At 38.0% G+C, this 22,560-nt stretch overlaps 1 protein-coding gene across 14 annotated transcripts in view; it reads right to left on the reverse strand.

The window, feature by feature from the left end:
* Nucleotides 1-22,560, reverse strand: part of FOXP2 (forkhead box P2) — a 327,173-nt gene that overhangs the window by 64,746 nt on the left and 239,867 nt on the right. For 13 of the 14 annotated variants that reach the window (XM_063927254.1, XM_063927253.1, XM_063927256.1 and 10 more), the window contains exons 10-16: nucleotides 22,291-22,374; nucleotides 12,263-12,464; nucleotides 11,903-11,979; nucleotides 11,669-11,770; nucleotides 9,028-9,149; nucleotides 5,268-5,337; nucleotides 4,269-4,432 (exon numbers count right to left, since the gene is read on the reverse strand). In XM_063927254.1, the coding sequence (XP_063783324.1) occupies nucleotides 4,269-4,432; nucleotides 5,268-5,337; nucleotides 9,028-9,149; nucleotides 11,669-11,770; nucleotides 11,903-11,979; nucleotides 12,263-12,464; nucleotides 22,291-22,374 (821 nt within the window). Of the gene's footprint in view, nucleotides 1-4,268; nucleotides 4,433-5,267; nucleotides 5,338-9,027; nucleotides 9,150-11,668; nucleotides 11,771-11,902; nucleotides 11,980-12,262; nucleotides 12,465-22,257; nucleotides 22,375-22,560 lie in introns of those variants that run through there. The other variant, XM_063927265.1, reaches the window with a different exon arrangement.

Here is a 22,560-nt window from a genome sequence, read left to right on the forward strand (position 1 = left end):
TGCCCAAATCTAGCTTAACACTTAAGCACTCAAACATACTTAATAATATTACTTTGCTATTGTACAGAAGACTGACAACTGACAAAATCTAGTGACAGAAGATTTAACATTTAATGTGGGATATACTAAGGGTAAAATGTGGTCAAAACGCTGAAAACTGCCGTGTTCGGACATTTACTGCATTCCCCATATGTATCAAGCTCCGGAAAGCATATCTTAACAGAGCCTGTATCCAATAGGCAACACCATCTATAAAAGCCTAAGGGCATCTCATGAAAGATTGCCCCTACCCTTTCATAGTCGACACAAAGGACAGTTCTTATCGCAAGAGCTGTCCTTTGCATTTACTGTATATTCGCAATTATTCATGAAGTGTAAATAAATATCATCATGCATACGATAAGTGGTGGTATGTATCACATGCAATATGCAATGCCATGATACATCCCAACCTTATTCCCAGCATTCAGCATATTGTCATATAAAACAAACTGGCCAAAAACTTGTTAATGCAGTTAGTTTATTTATTTTACCTCAAACTGGTTCCAAATTTCTGTGTGTGGATCCCAGTACATATTTTATCATGCTGAATGGAAAATGCCACAAGTTGGTGGCTGTATTGGTAGGTGTACTGTCTTAGGAATACTGTAAACATGCTTATCCTTTATGTATGTAAATATTGGCCTCAGAAGCAAAAGCTCAGAGGTTATACAGAATGACTGCATAGTAACTTGTTTGGCCATTGCAAACATATTACCAAGCTATCTTGGTTTAACTTTTTCCTACAAAACAATGATCCTTATAATCTTTGTAAATAATACAATTCTAAAGATAAGAAATGATAATGTAATTATTATGTTTTAGTTAGGTTATCAATTTCTCATTGTACAATGCTAGAAACAGCGATAACTGGAGACATATTTAAAATGTTGGCATCAGGTAAATGCTACTATTTATAATAAAATATAAAACAATTAAAATATAAAAAATATACAGTATATATATATATATATATATATATTCTTCTTAATAGCTTTAAGCTGTGGATGGCAGCAACTAACACTCATAAAAAGCTGGACATAGTCAATTCTAAATAGAACTCTTACATCATCTCATTATTATGATGGATCCTAAAAACAATATCTCCAAGGTCCACAATGTACAATTTAGTAAACAGGAAAGTACCACATTTGACATCACTGATTAAGGCAAAGCATTTCTAACGCTTCATACACATTTCTGAAATCCACAATACATCAATTTTTAATAATTCCACTCTCTCAGCTCCATTAAAAAGATGGTAGAGGAAAGATTTTAGAGTAATTAATGATATAGTTAGCTGCTAAATATTAATAGGAATCGTAGTTCTGCATAAAATATAACATATAAACCTTGCCAATACAGACACACCAGTAATTAAAGTTGAATATGTAATTATGCTGATTTATAAGACAGGGAAAAAGTTACACTTTTCTAGGCTCTATGTAAACCGTGGGTAATAGTTAAAGTTGTATTTTATGGTTTTAATAAAAGGGCAATGCACTTAATTTAGTGCAAGTTCAGAGCTGGTTTGAAGATCATAATCAGTCAGATAATGACTATGTACATTCCGAGATACTTTTATGGATATTAGCTCAATAAGGAGGATTTTCTGCTTTTGCCTTAGTCACAGTTATAGCAGCAGGACGTTAATAAATATAATGTGTCTTTTCATGATCAAATGCAGATATCCCGCACATGGGATTTGAGCAAAACTGAAATGCGCTGTATATAATTAGTAATAGACTATCAACAGAAATAGAGTTAGCAAAACAAGCTGCATTTTAGTTTGTAGGTAATGTTCACAATATATTAGATTTTAACTAAAATGAAATGTTACAGACTTAATGTATATGAAATGACAGCTAGGGTATCTCTAAGGAAGTAGTTCTTTATCATCATCTAAAGGTCACATTAGCTTATTGGCCGTGTCCTAGAGAAAATAATATTAGTAGGTAACTGTTAGAAGGATGTTTATTTAATATAGAAAATAATAAATGAGATTGAGGGCCTTCCTTGTGTAGCAATGCAGTCTTACAATGTATCTCATCTACAACACATTTTGCATATGAAACGTTAGTTTATATTGCACTATGATACATTGCTGGGGTGTCTTTTCTTGGCTGCATGCTGGCTGGTGTCCAATCTCTACTACAGCAAGTACATTTGACATAAGTGATAATAACACCTACGGAAAATGCTCAGGATTACAATAATCATTCATTTCAGCTTGGAAGCTACTGGAGATGGGCAAGGGTACAGGTGAGGTGGAGAAAGGACTAGCATTGGGCGATGCAGTAGCATTTGCAAATGTTAAATACCACAAAATAATATTATAGTAGTATATACTGTATGTAAAAGGTGTTTTTAAAAGGTGTTCACTCCAAGAATAAACTTCCACTTTAAATAGTGTTAGAATAAACATTTAAAATTTTCAGTGTGTGAACTATTTCACTGCCCATACAGTATTTCTTGCCCCTTCATTCTAGTTTTGACTGTATCAGTTGTGTGTGCGTCATGTGGTTCCATATGTTGTTAATGAGTCACTTCATTCATTCAGTTTATTGTGATAAAAAGACAGAAGGCTTCACCAAACACTGCAGCATAATCCAAACTCTATCTAAGAAGTGTAAAGTAATGGGATGTATCCGATTAGTACACTGACACTATCAGACATATGTAGAAAACTGCAAATGTAGCATCTGTTGTTTTTGGATAAGATTTGAACACCATATGTGATAGGAATTTGTGAAAACCATAACCTAAAAGAGGAATATGTGCTCATCTCTGCCGCTAGCTGTGGCAAAAGCATCTGCAACTAACGTGCACCATGCACATACCCACGTTCCATAGGATCGCATGGGTACGCAGCTGCAGGCTGCTGTGACTAGTATGCATGTGCGGCCCGTCATGGGATATATTAGGTGGGGGGCGTATCTGTATTATGATAATCAAATGCACACCATGATCTCAACTGTTCACATAAATCTTGCTATTTTGTCAGTAATTCCACCATACAGTGCAAATAAAAGTAACGGTGTGGGTGAAAAATATTTTATCTTTACATGCAAATTTTGTGAGATCCTTAATAAACTATTGACAGTCGTCTGCATTCTATAAACATACTCGATTTATTAGTTTGGGTCATTTATTAATTCTTGGGGAAAAATACATGGTGCATCATTATGAATCACTATTTTTTAAAGTACTGTACATATGAATCTCAGCTTTCCTGCAAGTATGTATTGTTCACTGCTATTCAAATCAGAGGGATACAGAAGTATCTATACATACAGTTTAAAAACAATGCTGCCCTCCACCACTGTGGTTTGGGTAGAAGGGCACTAGAGGCAATTAAAAATAAATGGTGGGTCTGACAAAGACCTAACTTTTTATGTATTTTATATTTCATTTTTTTCAGCAGAAAGTGATCAGAAACAATAATTGTATGGTAAAAGAATTAGCAATAAGATCTACAACACTACAGTCTAGGGGTGACATGTACTAAATAGTGATAAAAGTGGAGAAGTGAGCCAGTGGAGAAATTGCAACCAATCAGCTGCTCTGAGTACTTTTATAGTATCCAAATTATAAATGTTATGCCAATGCTGATTCGTTGCCATGGGCAACTTCTCCACTTTTATCACTGCTTAGTACATGTCCCTCTAAAGGTGCATACACACTGAGCGCTTTTCCCCCTGCCCAGCGATGTCCCCAGGGGTGAACGGCTTTCCATAGCAGGACGCTATGGAAAGCCGTTCACCCCGCCGTTCATCTACTGGTAATACCAGCAGATGAATGGTGGCCGTCGGCGATAAAGCAGGAGCGCGTATCAGCGCTCATCGCCGGGGCATACACACTGGGCGGTTTTGAACTGAAAGCAGCTCAAAAAACCAGAAGTGAGCTGCTTTCAGCTCAAAATTGCCCAGTGTGTATGGGCCTTAAGTCTGTGAAGTTTTGGAAAATGTGACATAAAGAATGTTTTTGTTTAATTTTGTCACGTTCTAGAGAGAAACTATGAGACCAGAGCTCATATTACATATTCACGGGAGTCCAATGCATCTGCTGTTTTATACAGGACATAGTGTAGAATGGACATGGATTTTGGCCACAGCTGTCCTTCTGAAACTTGTAAAATTAAATATGTGCATTTAAGAATAATTTGTTTTTTTTAAGCAGCAGAGCAAAACAAAGTTAGGACTTTTAAGCATCTGATGATATGCACTTACATGTGTGGCTGTGGGGAGCAGCCTGGACTGCTGTTTCCATTGCTGTCAATGTGGTCCAGGGAACCATTGAGGTCTTCATGTACTGCCTGTAGTAAGCCAGTGGATGCATTGTTTATCAAACCTGTGTTACTCAGCAGAGGTAAACTGCTTTCTGCCAGTGCAGCCTAGGAGGAAATAAAAGACAGTCTGATGAGTATTTGTAGAGCAGAAATCTTTGTATACAAAGATTGCAACCTAGGTATATTCACTGCCTCTCTAATGATGTTTAAAGACGCAATTAGTGAATTATATTTTGCTGTTGTAATATAAATTATATATAATGGTTAAACAAACAGGAATATGCACAGAATTTTTTATTATAGGGCATATATGTATCCAATATCAATAAGGTTCTGACAAACACATCTCAGTTTCGAAAGTTCATATAAGTTGTGTGTGTGTGTGTGTGTGTGTGTGTGTGTGTGTGTGTGTGTGTGTGTGTGTGGGCGGGCATAGACTTCTAGCACCGAATAGCAAAATGATTAACTAAGGATGCTTCTGATTTTCATTGTAAGATCCCTGTAACTGCAGTGACAAGTACAATTCTGTACACTTATTTTATTCTGTTTTACAGCTAGCTGACAAGTTCTATACAAGTAGTATTCATATTAGCATTGTCTTTTCAAGCTGTCTACATTACTTAGAATAAATGTACGTATACTCCTAGTGTACTAGTGTATTGCATTGACCCTCACGCTGGAACTCGATTGGTTAATTCATACATAAACATATTTATACAAGCGTTTACTTAGAAGGAATATGTTCCAGGACTTGCCACAGGGTGTCATTCTTGCCACTTCACATTAAAAGCAATAAGCATTAGAGACAGAAAATCTACCAGCTCTAAGCTACAGTATACAACTATGGCTTTTTAAACTATATAAAAAAGTGCTAATACATATTTTGACTACAACACAAAGTAACTATTAGAAGAAAAAGGAGTCCACCTTACTATCTTACCTGTAAACTTGCATTAAGAGCTGCTCCGTAGCCTAAACTGGTAGGTATGTTTTTTACTAATGTCGGACTACTGCAAATAAACACATAAATTACAATAAGAACACAATTAATATATTTATTTCCACAAAGCAAGCAATCATTAATATATTCACTACAAGGAGATTTGTCTTAGAGTAAAATAAAATGTATAATACACAAAACATGAGGATTATTTTACTGTGATGTTGAAATAAATATCATGATATTGCAATTTTGGTAGCTGACACAAGTTGATCATAAATATGAAATGAGAAAATTAAATTTAGTATCGAAACTTTAGTGTAAATGAAATAAGTGTAAAGCATCAAGTACAGGTTGAGTATCCCTTATCCAAAATGCTTGGGACCAGAGATATTTTGGATATGGGATTTTTCCGTATTTTGGAATAATTGCATACCATAATGAAATATCATGGCAATGGGACCTAAATCTAAGCACAGAATGCATTTATGTTTTATATGCACCTTATACACACAGCCTGAAGGTAATTTTAGCCAATATTTTTTATAACTTTGTGCATTAAACAAAGTGTGTCTACATTCACACAATTCATTTATGTTTCATATACACCTTATATACACAGTCTGAAGGTCATTTAATACAATATTTTTAATAACTGTGTGTATTAAACAAAGTTTGTGTACATTGAGCCATCAAAAAACAAAAGTTTCACTATCTCACTCTCGCTCAAAAAAGTCCGTATTTCGGAATATTCCGTATTTCGGATATTTGGATATGGGATACTCAACCTGTATTACATATTAATGTACTGTGTATTTAAATAGTGATTACATCATAGCAATGAGTATTGTTAGTCCTCCTGATAACTTTCCCACGTACTTTGAAAATAATTTCAACAAAGGTTTTACATCATCTCTTTATGGGTGGTATTCTATTAGCTGTGGTGAGTTACCGCAGCTAAAGGATTCCCCTTGGGCTATCCAATTAGCCCCGTAACCCAGCACTTATTTGGGATCATGCTTCGCGTGGCAGAATCCCCAATAACCAGCCCCAGGAGACACGTTTCTCAGACGGTAACAAATGGGTCCGTGATCTTATCATGGATCCCATGTGTTATCGGCCGATAATGGGTGATTTACCGCAAGGTAAAAATGGATTGTAAATGGATAGCCTGATAGCATTATCAGGCTAAAGAGAGCATTATTACCATGCCGTTAATTAAACACATCTAACAGGATACTGCCCTAAAGCATCATTGCAATATTTTGCAATGATAAAGGAGTTGTAAAAACATATGCTTATCTTTCGTGTACATATTTTACATGCAGTTTTTTGCCCTTTAATTATGTTTGTTATAGCTTATTGCTGCTTCTCCAAAATGTATACAAAGGTAGACCGGAGAGAAATCTCAGTTACTCTTTGTAATGCAGTAAAGGTGGTGCAGTGTGATGGACCCTAACTAAGTGTTGAAAAGCTGATGTTTTTGTTGTTTTTTTGGTTGGTTAGTTACACATAACGCCATCTGGGGATTGTGCTATCATTACTTACATGTCCCAGCACCTCCTACTCCTATGTCCACACACATGTGCTGTCCACTCACAGTAAATCTTATGGTATGTTAAAATCTCATGCAATGTGGCTGCCCAAGAACCATTCCATATAGCATCAGTACAAGGCTGATGAGATACAGAAGGCACAGTGATTTGCAGAGAGGTGAGTTAATGTAACATCTATCTGGTAGCTCTTTCTGATACATTTCAGCACAGTCATCCTGCACTACTGCTCTATACTGCTATGCAGGAAGTTTCTAAGCACTGATGTAAGGACATGATAAAACATATACCCCAATATATTTTACTATTCTCTCTAAACGTTAACATTTATTGAAAAAAAGTATTCAAAATACAAGAGGTGTACACTATGACGAGCCTTTAAACAGGTTCTGTCATACTGTAGTAGGGATGTGACGTTTGATAGTTAAAGTCAACAGCTCTCAAAGTATACAATTGTACCTACAGAGGAACAGTGTTGACAGCTAACCCCATATGCAATATACTGGTAAAGATGAGCATATTCTGAGCTCACATATAAAGTATATTCATATTACAAATGGTAATTAATCTGCCGATATATATTGGATATTTCAACATATATTTAAATTCTTACATTATATAATTAAAAAAACTGCATTTAACAATTTCTTATTTCTTCAGAAATGCTTATTGCTTAAATATATACATTACTACATTTATTTGATTCTATTTCTGCTTGCATTTTGTGGCTAATGCCAGTAATGAGAATGAGAGAGAGAAGACAGCTAAAGCAGCAGTAAAGAAGGTTAAAAAAAAAGAGAAATAGCTGATGGAATTGTACATTTCACCCCATGCTTAACATCATATTAATTGAATGGTGGACAGAGGCTTAACAGAAGGTCATACTCATCCATATGGAATTCTGCACTATGCACATTCACAAAATTTAAAGTTGCATTTCCAACCTAAAGAGGAGAATGTTTTCATTCACTACTTTAAAATGATTGCAGAAGTTGGGTGTAAGCACCAAGCAAAGCCAAAAAGACCATGATTACAGCTACTGATTGGTCCACCCGCTTACACACCTCCTCTATAGCAACATCCAGTCCCTCTTATCCATCTGGGCTGACAAAAAATGAAGATCCAGGAAAAAATGCAGTATGCAGTAGGCCCAGGACTAAGGGTAAGAGTCAATTAGCATGAAGCTTTAAGCACAATAGATGGACCATGCCCATTCTTTGCCACCCTTTTCATTAAAAAGTCTTTGCGATTACAGTCATTCCACAGGAACAGTAATCCCAACATAAACCTTCATTCACCATTCATTAGGTGCAGCAGAGCTCTGGGGGTCAAAACTGCCTCTGTGCATGAATGAACTCGATTATTACTCAAAAATACAGGTTTATTTAATCAAATCCAAAATTAGATACAAATATGATTAATATTTATAAAAATACTATTCCTGACCTATCAATAATGAATAGACTCCAAATTTCTATTTTGGATGTGTTATATATATATATATATATATATATATATATATATAGCATATACACACACACACACACACACACACACACACACACACACACACACTAAAAGACGTATTCATGAAGGAAATAACATTTATGGGCAATTCACAAACAGAGAAAAATCTATTTATTAAAGTTAGGGGTTGATAGTTGCTAATCTGGGCTGAAAAAAGTTCTTGCTTCTTTTAACATTGTATTTAGTTGAATAAATGTAATGGTAAAAACAATTAATCTTTAGCCATATTTAAGAATGAGTAAACAATTCAGAGATTAAAAATAATGGCAAAAGAAGTTTCACTAGTCTTGCATTTCAACGGGCATTATATCATGACACTGATGGTATGCACGAGATAGACAGAGAGGAAAGATATCTTTCAGAATGTAAATCCTTTTGGCTACTTTCATGAATATGAATCTAAGTGTTTTACAGAGGTTTCGGTGAGGTCTCTGCACACCCCCCCCCCACTACTTTGACATCTCAAACAGGAATCTGTCCAAAGTAGAAAGTATTAATTTATCATTATTACCCTGTCAATTGATTGTCAATGTTCAGATTCACTGTCAACAACATTACTAAAATCAGACCACTTTACATTTGACCCCTGTGGAGAAAAGATGTTACTTGACTTCTACTGAACACTGTTGGGAAATAGCAATAGATATTTATCATATTACACAAACATAATGGGAACATACCCGGTAATTTTTTGTGACCTCCTTTTCTGATATTCTGCTTCATCTACTGTCCATACAGCCCCTTTAACATTTTCCACTCGAACAAAACATTTGTGCAGACTGAGATTGTGACGAACAGCGTTCTAAAGAAGATATATAATAGGAAAGAGCACTTCAGTGAAATAGTCCACAGTTTGTTAATTCAGATGCCAGGAATTAAAAATAGACATTTCAGTTTTGTTATAGCATGAACAGTCCTAAAAAAAAGACTATCTTGAACTCTGTTATATGAAGCTTTCTAGCTATTTTAATAATAACTATGTCAGAACCTTCTTTTCACTGAGCTGGTCTAAATTGCAATATCTGTACAAATTACAGTATCTTTGAAATGCCAGAACAATTAGGTCACCTCAGCTCTGTCCCTGATCAAGCACTCAGGGACAGATGAAATGTCCAAAGGTACCAGTCCTGCTTGAGGTATTAACATGCTAAAAAGGCTACAAGTGACAAGTGCTAATTTTACACAAAGCTTTATGCAAATAAGCTCAAAGGCATTCTTTTCATCCCACAATAATGAAATGACAGAGTTTGTTTATTCAGTATTATTAGATGCCATTTTCTAGTTACAGTTTAATGTTTTCTGACTACAGGCTCATTTGAGCGATGGATGTGTTATATAGACATATAGCTAAAAATATTCGGATACACACACTTTCATTCACCTTGCATTGTTCTCCTTTAACAAACTAATCATTATAATATTCATAATTATATTTATAATTACAACTTCCATATCTACTGTATATCCCCCATATTTTGATAATGTTCTGTACATAATCACTACAGAACTGTAAACTTTAGAGCTTATAATGCGAATATTGGTGCACAAGATCCCAAAATAGTATAAAATATTGAAATCCTACATTTGTGCAAAGAAAAGACAAATACACAGTTTACTTGGCCAACATATTAAGTTATACAGTGGGTGGTAGATACATATTGATCTGTTAACGTTATCAGTTGTATGTGGGCAGAAGCATCAATCTCTGTTATTGTTCTGTCTTGAAGGGGTTAAACACAGTTGAAACGTTTACTGAGAAGATCATTAATCTGACATATTTTTATTCGGGTTCTTCTGCCGTATACTATCAAGTCAATTCAGTAATGACCTAATTCTTATTTCTTGAATATAAAACAAAGTAATTTTGATAAAGATTTCTTTTTATTTGCACAAAGACAAGCTTCTGGCTTGCTTTAAGAGGAGAATTCTTAAAAAAAAAAGAAAGAAAAAAAGCATAAGCAGATCTAGCATCTGACCTGAAATCCAAGGATTTGATTGATCTTAATGCCCATGGCTCGGAATATGATAATTTTAATATTAATGAGCAAATGAGCAGTTTTATTATGCATGCGATATAGTTAGAACTAATAAGCTGTTCAGAATGAGTTTTGCTGGATCCCCGAGCTGTGGAGATGAGACCGAGCTAAGATATTAAATCACCTTTCATTTCTTTTTAAATTTCTTTCAGTAAATCAAATGACAGAAAATTCTGTACAATCTCTAATGAGTAACAAAAGAAAATGCAAATCTTCAACATAAATATTACCTATTGAAAAAGTCGTTAAGTAGATTCTATGCAGGTTGAAGTCGTTATTTTTCACTCAACAAAATGTGTATCCCTTAGCAGTGCGTAAATAAAACAATTGCATCATTTCACTGTACCTCACAGCAGCTAATAACTTCTAAACATTTTGTAAATGAAAAGCATTATAAACCTTTCACACCCATATATCTGTAATCGCCTGCCAAATTCATTTGCATTTTAAATCCAAATTAATTCACTTTAGCATATCTCACAGTTGAAAATTCTTAGTATGCTGATGAGTGCTTTACCGCTTCTGTTCTCCTCAGCTACAAACATTCTCCTCTTTTGTATGAAATGGCTTGTGGCTAATTGATGTTTCTGACTGATTTTTGAAATGAAAATAAAACAGTTCACTTAGACTGTGCTGAGTACCCTTATCTTCCCAGACATTGCTCTCTAGCCAATATAGATGGACACAAGTAACATTTTTAGCACCCTGTAGGATGCAGACAATGAAGTTGTTTGGACAGGGATATAGATGAACCCTTTTGTCTAAGTAAATAAACTGCATTTATGTTCTGACAGGATAATATTCACTTTACTTTCTTTTTAGTTCCAGCTGAGTAGCCCCAGTCCTCACTACAGTGGCAGATTCAGTCTGTATGATGAGCTATGAGGTGTACAAAAGACACAGATCGAGACAAAACCTACAGCCTCCATTTGTTGCACAAGGCAAACAGACATTTTTCAAACTAATTAGCCAATAATATGCAAGAGAAAAAGTAATATAGTGCGACTAACAAAGGTGTTGATGATTGAGTGCTCACACTGTAATTAGTGTGTCAGACCCTCATTTCTCTGCCAAGCCTCTGCTATTAATTGCACCAAATTAGAAAACGATATCAGAGGCAAAATTATTCTTTCACTTGTCATTTTGAGAGAGAGAATTCATTCCATTCAAGAGGCAGGTTAAAAAGAGGGGACGCAGATACTAATCTGCTTATGTCATGGAAATAAATGGTCCTTGTGCTATCAGCAAGTATGTGAGCCATCTAAAGCTGTTTGAAAGTAGTTACCTTCCAAGTTGCTGCATTACGCCTGAAGTAAGCAAACGTCCGTGTAAACCAGCTGTAAATTTCATTAAGTGTTAACTGTCTGTCATTTGATTCCATGATAGCCTGAAATGAGACAAGATGCATGGTGACATTAAAAAGACTTACTAACAAGACCAGATGTCAATGGAAGCCCTGTGTCATCTTGCACTATTAATGCATGCTCATGTAATAAAAGTTCCATTTACTCATACGTACCTGCCTTATGAGAGTTGCATAAGTGAACGGAGGACGGACGTCTGCATTTTTATAAAACTCGTAATTCGGGGCAATTTCTGTGAAACATAAAGCCATTGTTAGTCTAAACATAACTAAAATAGATAATAAAAGGAATGTAAAGTTTTATTATCAACAAATGTGCAACATAAACTTCAACAATTACATCACTCGCATGAGATCTATGATTTTTTTTTCTTAATTCCCGATCTCAATCCGCTTAAGTAATACTTTCCCAAGTCTACAATAAAGAAAAAAAAACAATCTATAAATTACTGTATCTCTAAGTACTTGGTGGAATATTCACATTCAGAGCTAAAAATAAAACCATGATTAGTCTACCTGAGGACATGGGAATGTTGTACTTGTCAGAATGTCGTCTTCGAATGGCCCCAACATTGGGTACACTGGCCGTAGTGATTACAGAAGGTCCCTGGGTAATTGGAGTGACAGGTGCTGTCGGTGTGGTTGGGGTTTGAGGTAAACTTTGAGGGGATGTGTCCAACATGTTTTTAGACATGGTGACACTAGACACCAGGTTAAGCTGAAAGACACAACAACATAAACCGACATAAGACCAACAACATAAAACAATAAACCTATGTAAAGGTTCATAAGCATGGAAGTACTTTCATATTTATTTAGCATGCAGATTGGCACCTTTGTGCTCTGCATAGCAAGAACATATTCCAAATCATTATGAGATAACATTTTATTATATGAACTCTAATTAGAGAACACAGGGAGAGATTATATAATAATCCTCTTAAGCATTACTTTGGTCAAATATGTAACAGTGAACTCAACTTTCTAGACTGCTCTTAGAAAAGAAGTACATTCTGATTATGGAATTATTTGAAGTCAACACAAAAAAAATCAATAAATATATATAAAAACGAAAAGACCTTAAATAAGTTCATATTCAAGCCTGCCAGAGTGTTTGTTCATAGTCCTAAATCTCAGATGAGAAGCTCCAACCAGCTGGAAAATCTTACACTGACCTTTAGTCTCCTTGCTAATTTGGTGGAATGGTAATGACATTACTACATATTCAAACAAAATTGTCTTAATTGCAAATTAGCCAGAGGAGGCTGAAATTTTTCAAATTAAATCTGATTGGAGATAGGGAGAGGGAAATGGTATTTCCTCACTAACAATCATTTGTGGCATGTGTTAACAAATATAATGAAATGTCAAGTTTGCCAATTCCTCTGGAAGGATCATTTTCAATTTGTGATTACAGTGTCACTTATTGCTGATGTACCCTGGAAAGTTGGTGTCAGAGTAGAGAAAAGGAAAATAGGTGCGAATATATGCAATCTGTTCTAAAATGTGTCCTCTATTAATCCCTATAGTGAACCACTGTTCCTCATTATAAAAAAACCCCTCATCACCTCTACCACACCTCTCTGGCCATAAATAGCATCCAATTAGCAAAATTTAGAAGTAGTGAAACACTTGCAATGATTACAACCATAATTTGAATGGCATTCATCAGAGATAATGTGCGGGTAATTTGATTCATAGCCCTACTTAACCCCTTCACGCTTCTCCAGAAAAGGAAGTGTTAAAATACCTAGCTAGATGCTTGAATAATTATTTGTCTGCACACTGTATTAGCCTATTCACCTAAACATAGAAAATTCATCAGCTTTTGCATGGAATTTAGCACACCTGCCCTTTAAAAATCCCAAACATTCTTTTTTGATACAAACATATTTTTAATAGGGAGAAATGGTGTGTACGGCATTGATTGATCTTTCTTTGTGGATTTGTTTTACACATTTAGTCAGTGGAGAGATTTGTTAGGGAAACAAAAATTAACATATGCCAGCTAATTGTTCCTCTTTCTTGGGAAGCAGCCAGAAGAAGCACATTAGCAGTCTAATAATAACGACTGGCACCCTGAAGGCATCCCCAAGTGCATCTGTTCCCAATAAACCACAAACTGTTATTCAGCTCCCACTCAAAGCCAGCAGCGTAAAATGGGAATTCTTTGTTACGTATATAAAAAGGCTGAGATGATATTAGTAAATGCTGTACTTCATGTATTAAAAAAAATTGTATGTACGTGTTCACATTACAAATGCTACAATATCTTTCACAGCTTCTAGAACTACAGTATAGACTACATTACATTATACCTGTATATTTAGTATATAATCATAGAAACTTGCAAACGTACTATATGATAAAGGTCTCCTGCTAGCTGATATATTAAAACAAAAGAAAAAAGCAGGACATGGAAATTCATTTTCTTCTACTTTATAGAGAAAGCTAATTTGAGCTGTACTTATAGAAATATTTTTTTTAATCAACGAACAGTCCGAGTTCATGGATACATAGATATATTGTGAGAGACGTTGAGGGACAATTAATACCAGTTTTTATTCCTTACTACAAATGTGACTTGCATCACTCAACAATGTCAGCAGGAGCAAGACCTGGCAATATGACATTCTGCTTGACATTTTCAAAAATGCCCAGTTAAACTTGTCAGTGACATATATGCTTCCAAGGTGTGTTTGGTGGTAATCTATACAAGCTGATGTTACAGGTTTATACTGTACATGTGGATTATTACTACAATTATTTGTCATTTCTATTTTTTATTACATTTGCAGGTATTTTGTTTATTACTTAATTTGCAAATGCCCACCCATGTACCTCTTTTACAAAGAAAAGTATGAATTATCCTATAAGCAAACACAAAAGGCTCCTTCACCTACTGTATAAACCTAATGTAAAAAAGATAGGTTTTTCATCTTTCAACCCTACATTCATGTCCATATTTGTGCCGTAATGCGCAGTAATGCTATGGCGTGCCTATGTAAAATAAATGCTTAACTATAAGGTTTTTAAGAAGAGTGATGAAGAGGGAAGAATGCAGCACATACACCTGTTTGTCATGAACCGATCGGCTTTTCCATAAATACCTAGGCACATTTATCTCCTTTTTTATAGGGATCCAAAGCATTATTTTACTGTCATTTAAACTTTAGGTTTAGAGAGTATTCAAAGCAGCTTTTAAAGTTTGCTAAAAAATAAATAAAGTGCGGTTATACAGATGTAGCCGCACCCATTGTTGTTGCAATGCGTATGCATGTGTATATGCATCACGGCAGTGAGTAGATGCGATGAGCTGCAACTACTTGCACCCGTGATCACACAACACAAAGTGTGTGGGCCATGGGTGCGATTAATCACAGATGGGGCATTTTAAGAGAGGAGGGGACCTGCATGCAGCCTCCGTTGCGGGCTCCCTCCACTCCGGCAGCAGTAGACTCTGGCATAATGTCAGAGTCCACTACTCATGCGCAGGTCTCCGGGAACATGGCGCCCACAAGCAAAAATGTGAGAGTCAGCTGCAAGTCCAACCACTTGATATAATACAGTAAGGGAAAATTTACTTTACTACTACAAGAAAATGGTGTGTGATTGTTAGTTGACATTTCTACATTTGAATATACAATTTTAAGGACATACACCTTGAGTGTAAGGACATTTGCACCTACTGAGTTTTCTAGGCATTGACTAGTGCCTGAAATGTACATAAATCATAGCATGTTTGTTACACTCGCTATCAGTATAATAAGATGAACCAGATGCAAAGCTCAAAAATACATGAGTGTAACATGTCTAAAGCACATTTTCGTGTTCAGACATTTTTACCCACTTTACCAGTGCACATAACAGTTTGTGAACCTACTCTAAACCCTAATGGCTTTACTGTAGTAAGTGATGTGCAGAGAGTAGCCAAGTAAACACATTAGAGATCCTCTGCAAACTATGTGACCTGGAACTTCCTTACCCCAACTGTGATCATTGACAGTCACTGAAAAAATCACCTTGACCTCTCACATCTCCTATATATTAGCCCTGTGTGCCTGGCCCTCTAACGCTGGGTTGAGTCACAGACCTGGGCGGCCTTAGCAGCTCCTGCCCTGTCCCAGCACACCAGTTAGCAGTAGCTACAACAGGAGCACCATCCCCAGCCACAAGTGCACGGACACCCCACAGTGCCAGGTAAGCATGGTCCTCTCCCTTGGCACCTACAACCCACTGACACCGAGAACACACCCCAAAAATCCCCCTCCACCAGCTCCCACATGCAGCCACTGACGGCCCAGACACCCCCACCCCGACGTCCGCATAACGGACCAGCACACACTGCCCAGCCTAACCCCACTGCACCGATTACACCCCCCCTCCACATCCATCCATGGCAGGGACACGCACCACGGCCGCTCAGCCAGCCGCACCTCACACCACCCCTCCTGTCATCTGCACAAAACCAACTAACGCACCCACCTTCCCCACCACGGCGGGACAGACTGCCGCAGGCAACACCGCCGCAAACACCCCCCCCCACCACCATCTATTGCCTTGCAGGCACGCTGTGGACACACAGTGTCACGGCAACAGCCCGTCCACACCACAGCCGCACAGACCGCTCCCGGCCTCCCCACTACCCCAGCACAAACGAGAGCCCTGTCGCCCGCACACAGACAGGTGCGGGTGACGGTGATGTGGAACTGCACAGGGTCCCGACGTTATGGAGAAGGGGGCTGCCGGTACAGTGTCATGTCGGCCGGGGTCGGGTGTCTCTTACACCCGACCCCGGCCGACACTGTACCGGCAGCCCCCTCTCCATAACGCCGGGACCCTGTGCAGTTCCACATCACCGTCACCCGCACCTGTCTGTGTGCGGGCGACAGGGCTCTCACCACGCCTGCCCCCAGCGGCACATTAACAAAACACGCTCCCCTCCCAGCACCATCCACCCCCACCCCCACCCAGCCAACAACTCATCAGGCACATCAATAATATATGTGGGATAAGAGGCAGCAGCAGCGCGCCCCCCCACACACATTTCCCCACTTTGGGATGAGTGGCCTGTGAGCAGCGTTGTGTGCAAAAGGGAAGGCATGGTCAATAGGGAGATGGCTGTTGGGGGGGGATTGGGGGGAGAGGAGGATGGCTGATATTGTGGGGGAAGGGGGGGAGGGAGATGTCTGATATTGTGGGGGGGATGTCTGATATTGGGGGGGAGGGGATGGCTGATATTGTTGGGGGGGGCATCTATTACTGTGTGCCTGATTAGTTGTTGGCTGGGTGGGGGTGCGGGTGGATGGTGCTGGGAGATGAATGTTTTTTTTTTATGTGCTGCTGGGGGCACGAGTGCCAACAGCGCTGTCACCGGCACACAGACAAGTGACGGTGCTGTGGAACTGCACTGGTTCCCGCCGTTGTGGTGCCGGGGGCTACCGGGACAGTGTCGGCTGGGGTAGGGTGTAAGAGACAGTTTGTGCTTGGGTAGTGGGGAGGCCGGGAGTGGTCTGTGCGGCCGTGGTGTGGACGGGCTGTTGCCGTGACTGAGTCTCCACGGTGCACCTGCAAGGCAACAGATGGTGGGGGGGGTTTGTGGCGGTGTGGGCTGCGGCAGTCTGTCCCGCCACGGTGGGGAAGGTGGGTGTGCTAGGTGGTGGTGGGTTTGTGCCGATGACCGGAGGAGTGGTGTGGGGTGCGGCTGGCTGGCCGGACGTGGTGCGTGTCCCTGCCACGGGTGGATGTGGGAGGTGTTGCTGGGCTTGTGGGCCGGATGGGTTCCGTGCTATGGGGTTAGGGTGGCCAGCGTCTGCTGGTCAGTTATGGAGGCGTCGGGGTGGGGGGTGTCTGGCCCCTCAGTGGATGCATGTGGGAGTTGGTGGAGGGGGGGTTTGAGCTTCTCTCCCCCTCCCACAAACAAAATACCTCTAACTTCACCTAATGGCCACACCTTCCATGCACACACCCCTACCCCCAAAAAAATACAACCCCACCACCCTCCACCCATCCATCACATATCAACACACTGCACCCATGCACACCTCCGGCTCCATCCCCCTACCACACACAACCACAACTCCATCACACACTGCACGTCCTGTCACCAATACATATAGAGGCAGACACCCACCTCCACGCTATTCCGCAAGCACCATACATCACTACCCATCACTACCCAACACTTTTTATTAACCCACACACACAACCACGTACCCCTCTAAAATAACACTCCAACACTCACATTTCCTTCCACACTCTCCACAATCATGCACAACACCACACTACCGCTATTACACACCCACCTCCCTCTCTATACAGCCCATGGATTCTGTCAACCTATCACCACAGCAATTAGCCCACAAGATTACGGGGCATAGCCCCTTACGACGGTGTGAAGAGCGCCCGTAGGGCGCGATGAATCACCTAGTAAAAATATATATGTAATACAATTTTTTTTCAAAGAACACAAAGAATAGATCATTTTACTCATGACAAATAAAGGGCAAATACAGAAAATCATGACTTTATTTTGCAAGTTTTTATTAATGAAAACAATTATTTAGAGATGGAATTAAAATATGTTTGAAAAAACTTTCACATTACAGTTCTAAGTTGCAGAGCTAAGCCTGTGCATTGTGCTACATATTAGACAGTAGCACCTTAAAAGACTGTCTTAATTTCCAAGTCTGCAGTTATCCAAGAACTGTCAACTTCTCTTCCTCTTGATTACCCACCCCTGTACTATCAGCCAAAAATAAAGTCTGCTGAGTGAGGACACTGCATAATTTGCTCCATATTTTTAAAACACGTTTCATGGACTCCCTAAAGCTGCAGACTGAGTTAAAGCATAGCGATATGTATTATTTACATTACTTTAGAAGTCTTGTATCAATTTATATGGGAGTATCAGACAAGAATGTGGACTCCTGCTAGCCACAATTCATATTACAATAAAAAAGATTAAAGCCAGAAATATGTCAGAAAAATATGTTCAAAATAAGCTGCAGAAATCTAAATTTCTATATGTATGCAAATGAATATGTTTACAATGTTCCGCTAAGTTATTTTAGCAGCCGGCCATAACAAGCATAACATGTTTGTAGGCATGCAATCATGAACTGATAAAGAAGAATGTATTATTAAGTAAGGAAAAGCATGTAAAAACTAAGATGAACATTTAACCACCTTAGCTCATCTGAATATATTCAAGGTTGGGTGAAACTCATTATTCAGGACTTGCAGCCTTGATAACTTTGATTTTCATCCATCCATAGCATGGCCAAAAGGTACCGTTTAATGAAGTACCATTCAGAGAGTAAATGGGGTCATATAATAGCGCGATTGCACCTTGTGTTCATGTACTGATAGCTGTTAAGGGTGCAGTGATGAACCAACAGAACTCATTTCTCCCTGGTAATAAATTCATCCTATTAATATTTATCAAATGTGTGGGCTGTCTCAACTGAAACAGTACACACAAGATCATAAATCTCTACTATCATATCAATTTTAAGGCTGTTTTGTAGAGTGCAAAAAAAAATCTCCCCCCCCCCCCCCCTCTTTTTGTATTGTCCTATTTTAACTTCTATGATTCTATTCAGTATTTCAGATATCTCTTTTCAGCGGGATCTTTAAACTGTGGTCTCGTTTTAAATCGTTCATCTAAGATTCTGTATTAATTGCTCACCATCAAACACAATTAGCAATTCTTTCATGTGTGGTTTATGTAATGTAATACTTCAATTACATTATTCATTCAGGTTCTGTTTTGGATTATAGGCTGAAAATTCTTTATTAGTGTAGATGTAGCCATGCTGCTGGAGTTTTAAAAAATTCACTGATTGAATAATTAATTGGAAAAGAACAAGCTGTAGATTCCTGATGGATTTATGAGACAATTATTCTATCTTGTGATTACCTACATTGTGCTATAGCAAGCTACAGGAAAACTAATTTTATTCAAATGAAACATCAGGCTTCATCAAAGTATAGCAACACTACCCAGAACATTTCTACTATATAGGCTGTGATGGGTTAATAGCATAAGAGACTGCTAAAAGAAAGAAAAGCAAGCAATATGCTCTGTTTCCTTATAAACAAGAATGATTATTCTCATATATATCAGTCTAATGATACTCATAAGCCTTATGGGGTGTTGTTGTTATTATAGATGGTATTTCCTGAAGATCCTGCATACTATGATCATAGATAGTACAGTGGTCACAGTACTGTTTTACAATTTTAAAAAATATATAGATTAGGTCACAATTTTTCATCAAAAAGTTTATGCTGAAGTTTTGGCTATAGAATTTAATTAAACTCCACATAAAGCCCATTTGGTACATATTGACTTACGCATATTTTTAAATTGCCATTTATAAATTGCCAATTCCAATATCTAGTACTAGATATGTTACTAGATTTTGTAAAACATCTGATGTTTTGTAACATGAGATATGTTGATGAGATATGTTGCAAAACAAAGTGCCAAGAAACTATTATTATATGAAGGAATACAATTAAGGACTTCTCTGCAACAAAATACTACGTTTACTAAATAACTGAGCAAATCATATAGAACTCCAGACAAATAAGATCACTTGCAAACAGCTCCACAAATTATGTACAAAATCAATGGTAGATAATTAAGTGTATTAATCCTTGGTGGAAATGCCCAAATTCTGTTTACTCCAAGTAAAGTAATATGGAAATGAAAGTGTTAAAAGATGAATCTTATAAAACTTCATCCTTTTAGAATCAAAATTGTTATCTACTGTTCTAAAGTTCTGGAAAATAAACATAACAACTAAGAACACATTTTCAGTAACTGCTCATGAAATAACTACTACATGGGAGAATAAATCCGGTACGATATACCGGTAGATGGGATGCTGGCTGTCAGTATACCGACAGCAGCATCCCATCTGCTGCCATCCCAGCAGCGAGTCCTCGCGTGGGCTCACTGCACTCATCTCGCTTTGGGCCTGGTGGCGAGCTTCATTTGCCACAGGTTCTATTCCCACTCGGATGGTGGCGTGGACCCACCAACAGAGTGGGAAATACTATGCAGGTGTCAGGCTTCCAACCATCTGTAAAATGCTGGCTGTAGGGATTCTGGCGTCGGTCTCCTGAACACAGGGATCTCCACAGACAGTATTTTATCTGCATCACGGAGGAATAATTTGTATAACACAGAAGTCATATGTATGGAATGTGGAACCATTTCCTCAAAATGCAGATGTGTCCTCCTCATACACCTAGCCTCAATACGCTATGCAGTATGTGATGCCTGGCATGAGTGATCCATGCCGAGCAGTGCAGTTTAGCAACTTTTTTGAGTCTTATTCATTTTGAATATTGTATGTACAGAGTTACAGATGAAACTCAACGGAACTTGGTGTGAAACAAAACCGCAGCCGCTGCACTTCATATACAGATCCAGACTCAATTGTACACAAATGTGTCACCTATCATATTAATCAGTGCAGTATTGTAAATCAGTTTTGTCACATCTGATTGTTTAATTATGTGACTAGGGCCCCCATTTATCAAGCCTTGGAGAGTGATAAATACAGTAGCATGGTGATAAAGTACCAACCAATCAGCTCCTAACTTCCATGTCACAGGCTGTGTTTGAAAAATGACAGTTAGGAGCTGATTGACTGGTACTTTATCATCGTGCTATTTATCACTCTCCAAGGCTTGATAAATCCGGGCCTAAGATTCTCAATCAAGTGAAAAAGATGCTCTGCACAAGCCAAGCTGCAGGAGACATGGCAGCCGAGAAGGGTCGATTGGTACGACTACGGCAGGAGTGTATGAGGAGATATTTGTAGTCTGTCTGTCTGTCTATCTATCTATCAATCTATCTATCTATCTATCTATCTATTATAATGAAACTCATCTATCTATCCATTATGATGAAAATCTATCTATCTATCTATCTATCTATCTATCTATCTATCTATCTATTATAATGAAAACCAAGCAATTGCATTACTAACATGACTGTAAAAAACAAATAGAAAAAACAAATGACAACTCTTGTCCCCCACCATTTTTGTAACAATAATCCTTCCAACTACCAGGCCTTAAAATGAGTCACTTTAAAATTAGGTAGTCCAATATAATTGAAGATAATACAAATTCCCAACATGTTTTAAAACCAATGAAAATTTCTAAAGACATTTTGAATTGATGTTTTCCCGTCTTCTACACTACTTTTCTGCAGATATTCTCCTGGAATGAGGAAAACTATCACACTTAGATATCTTTTCGGGCTCTGAACGTAATGATTTCTGCACTTATAGGTGTAGTTTGTTTAGTATCACCCACAGTGTAGATTGGATAGATTGTGTTAAAGATAACATTACTTCTAAAGAAACATACAATTTGAGCAGATATTGCATTTTACATCCATTTTATTGCAATATTTTTTTTTATCACATTCAGTGTTTTTCAAACTGTCACAAAATTGTTCATTTTCTTAGTCGGTTACATGTATAGACCTATTTACTGTTTATAAAGCAATATGCACTTACAGGTTTTGGAGATGGCTTGGGCTCTGAGGGTCGCATGTGCAAGTGGGTCATCATCGCTTGAAGACGTTCACGCTCTTTAGAAAGCTGTTAAGAAGGAGTAAAATCAGAAGCATTTCAGAAATGACTGATACAGCTATTTTATCTTAGTGATACATCTTATCATCAAGCATGTCTTCATGTAATGAATCCAGCACATAAAATGCAGAATTGCATACTGTTGAAATGCACTTTGGTAGCAGGATAAGAGAAACCATGTATAGTTTTTGCCTT

The sequence above is a fragment of the Pseudophryne corroboree genome, chromosome 6, assembly GCF_028390025.1.
Source record: "Pseudophryne corroboree isolate aPseCor3 chromosome 6, aPseCor3.hap2, whole genome shotgun sequence".
NCBI lineage: Eukaryota > Metazoa > Chordata > Amphibia > Anura > Myobatrachidae > Pseudophryne > Pseudophryne corroboree.